The sequence below is a fragment of the Emiliania huxleyi genome (genome assembly GCF_000372725.1).
Source record: "Emiliania huxleyi CCMP1516 unplaced genomic scaffold EMIHUscaffold_3280, whole genome shotgun sequence".
Classification (NCBI taxonomy): Eukaryota; Haptophyta; order Isochrysidales; family Noelaerhabdaceae; genus Emiliania; species Emiliania huxleyi.
The window spans coordinates 1-2,026 of NW_005199535.1; the positions used below are offsets into that span (position 1 = coordinate 1).

At 67.2% G+C, this 2,026-nt stretch overlaps 1 protein-coding gene across 1 annotated transcript; it reads right to left on the bottom strand.

Annotated features, from left to right (window-relative positions):
- Positions 1 to 194: 194 nt before the first annotated feature.
- EMIHUDRAFT_123835 (hypothetical protein) lies at positions 195 to 1,962 on the bottom strand (the record flags this gene model as incomplete). Its single annotated transcript, XM_005773733.1, has 12 exons — positions 195 to 248; positions 773 to 802; positions 842 to 1,138; positions 1,228 to 1,418; positions 1,458 to 1,486; positions 1,553 to 1,554; positions 1,594 to 1,622; positions 1,662 to 1,690; positions 1,757 to 1,758; positions 1,798 to 1,826; positions 1,866 to 1,894; positions 1,932 to 1,962. Coding segments are annotated over 12 exons (752 nt in total), but the record flags the coding sequence as incomplete, so codon positions are not given.
- Positions 1,963 to 2,026: the final 64 nt, after the last annotated feature.

Sequence of the window (2,026 nt, forward strand, 5' to 3'; positions counted from 1 at the left end):
GAGGAGGGGAAGACCCCTGTGTGTCCCTCCGGTGGCGGGGGAGGCGGAGGCGGACGCGGCGGGGGAGGCGGCGCACGCGGCGGCGGCGACGGCGCCTCTTGCCTCGCCTGTGTAAAGAGAGGGCTGGTGTGGCGAGGAGAGGGAGAGAGGCGTGAGAACGGGTCGACTGTTCGCGCCGCCACACGCTCTCGCACCGACACGCCCGCGCTGGCGATGGCTGCGCCGGAGCTTGGGGGCGGGGGCGCCGCCTGGGTTAGGCAGGCAGGGTGAGGGTCAGGGTGAGGGTGAGGCGGGTGAGGGTGAGGGTGAGGGTGAGGGAAGGGTGTGCTGATCTCGGCTCGTCTCGGCCAGTCTCGGGCTCGTCTCGGCTCGTCTCGCCTTGTCCGCGCCGTCGGCCGAGGAGGTTCGCTGCAGCAGGTGGGCGCGCGGCGAGATGAAGGAGCTTGCCTGGGATGCGGGGCGGGGGAGATGTGGGGAGATGTGAGGAGGGGGGGGGGTGTTGGGGGGATACGGGGGAGGTATGGGTGTGGGGAGATGGGGGGAGATGCAGAGCTCACATATGGTGATGTGGGGGAGGTGTTGGGGAGGTGTGGGGGAGGTGTGGGGGAGGTGTGGGGGAGGTGTGGGGGAGGTGTGGGGGAGGTGTTGGGGAGGTGTGGGGAGAGGTGGGGGAGGTGTGGGGGAGGTGTTGGGGAGGTGTGGGGAGATCGGAATACCGGAAGAGGCGGACGGCCCACGCGACGCACGCGGCGCCATCTGCCGGGCGCCGCACCGTCGCCTCGTAGACGGACGCGAGCCGCTCCTGTTCACAGCTGCAGGTGTGAGGAGACGCTGTTCACACCATCACGTAGACGGAGGCGAGCCGCTCCTCGGCCCCGCCCTCCTCCTCCTCCACCCCCTCCTCCCCACTGGCCGCACCGGCCGCGCCATGTCCGCGCACACTCGCCGCCGCCGCTGCACCCGCGCCCGCCCCCGCGCCGCCCGCGCCCGCCCCCGCGCCGCCTGCGCCCGCGCCGCGCTGCCCCAGCTCGGCGGCGAGCGCGTCGGGCCGCGCCGCCCACGCGTTGACGCGGCGGGGCGCCTGCACAAACTGCGCCTCGAAGAGGTCGCGCGCCCACTGCACGCAGTGCTCGATCGCCTAAAGGACATGTCTCGGACATGACCTGGACGTGTCCTGGACATGCCTCGCGGGGAGAGGTGGTCGAGCACGTACGGGAACGCCTTGACCGTGCAGACGGGGATGTCGTCGTCGGGAGGGTCGGTCGACGCGCCGTACGACGCGGTGAGGCCGGGCAGCACGACCTGCGTGTTCGCCTTGGTGCCGGCGGTGCCGCTCTCGAGCAGAGGCTTGCGGTGGAGCACGCACATGCGGTCGACGTGCAGCCGCGCCGCGACGTTGTCGAGCGCGCTGATCACGCCTGTTCACAGCTACAGGTGTGAAGAGACGCTGTTCACACCATCACGTTGTCGAGCGCGTGGATCACGCCTGTTCACAGCTACAGGTGTGAAGAGACGCTGTTCACACCATCACGTTGTCGAGCGCGCTGATCACGCCTGTTCACAGCTACAGGTGTGAAGAGACGCTGTTCACACCATCACGTTGTCGAGCGCGTTGATCACGCCTGTTCACAGCTACAGGTGTGAAGAGACGCTGTTCACACCATCACGTTGTCGAGCGCGCTGATCACGCCTGTTCACAGCTACAGGTGTGAAGAGACGCTGTTCACACCATCACGCTGTCGAGCGCGCTGATCACGCCTGTTCACAGCTACAGGTGTGAAGAGACGCTGTTCACACCATCACGTTGTCGAGCGCGTTGATCACGCCTGTTCACAGCTACAGGTGTGAAGAGACGCTGTTCACACCATCACGTTGTCGAGCGCGCTGATCACGCCTGTTCACAGCTACAGGTGTGAAGAGACGCTGTTCACACCATCACGTTGTCGAGCGCGCTGATCACGCCTGTTCACAGCTACAGGTGTGAAGAGACGCTGTTCACACCATCACGTTGTCGAGCGCGTGATCA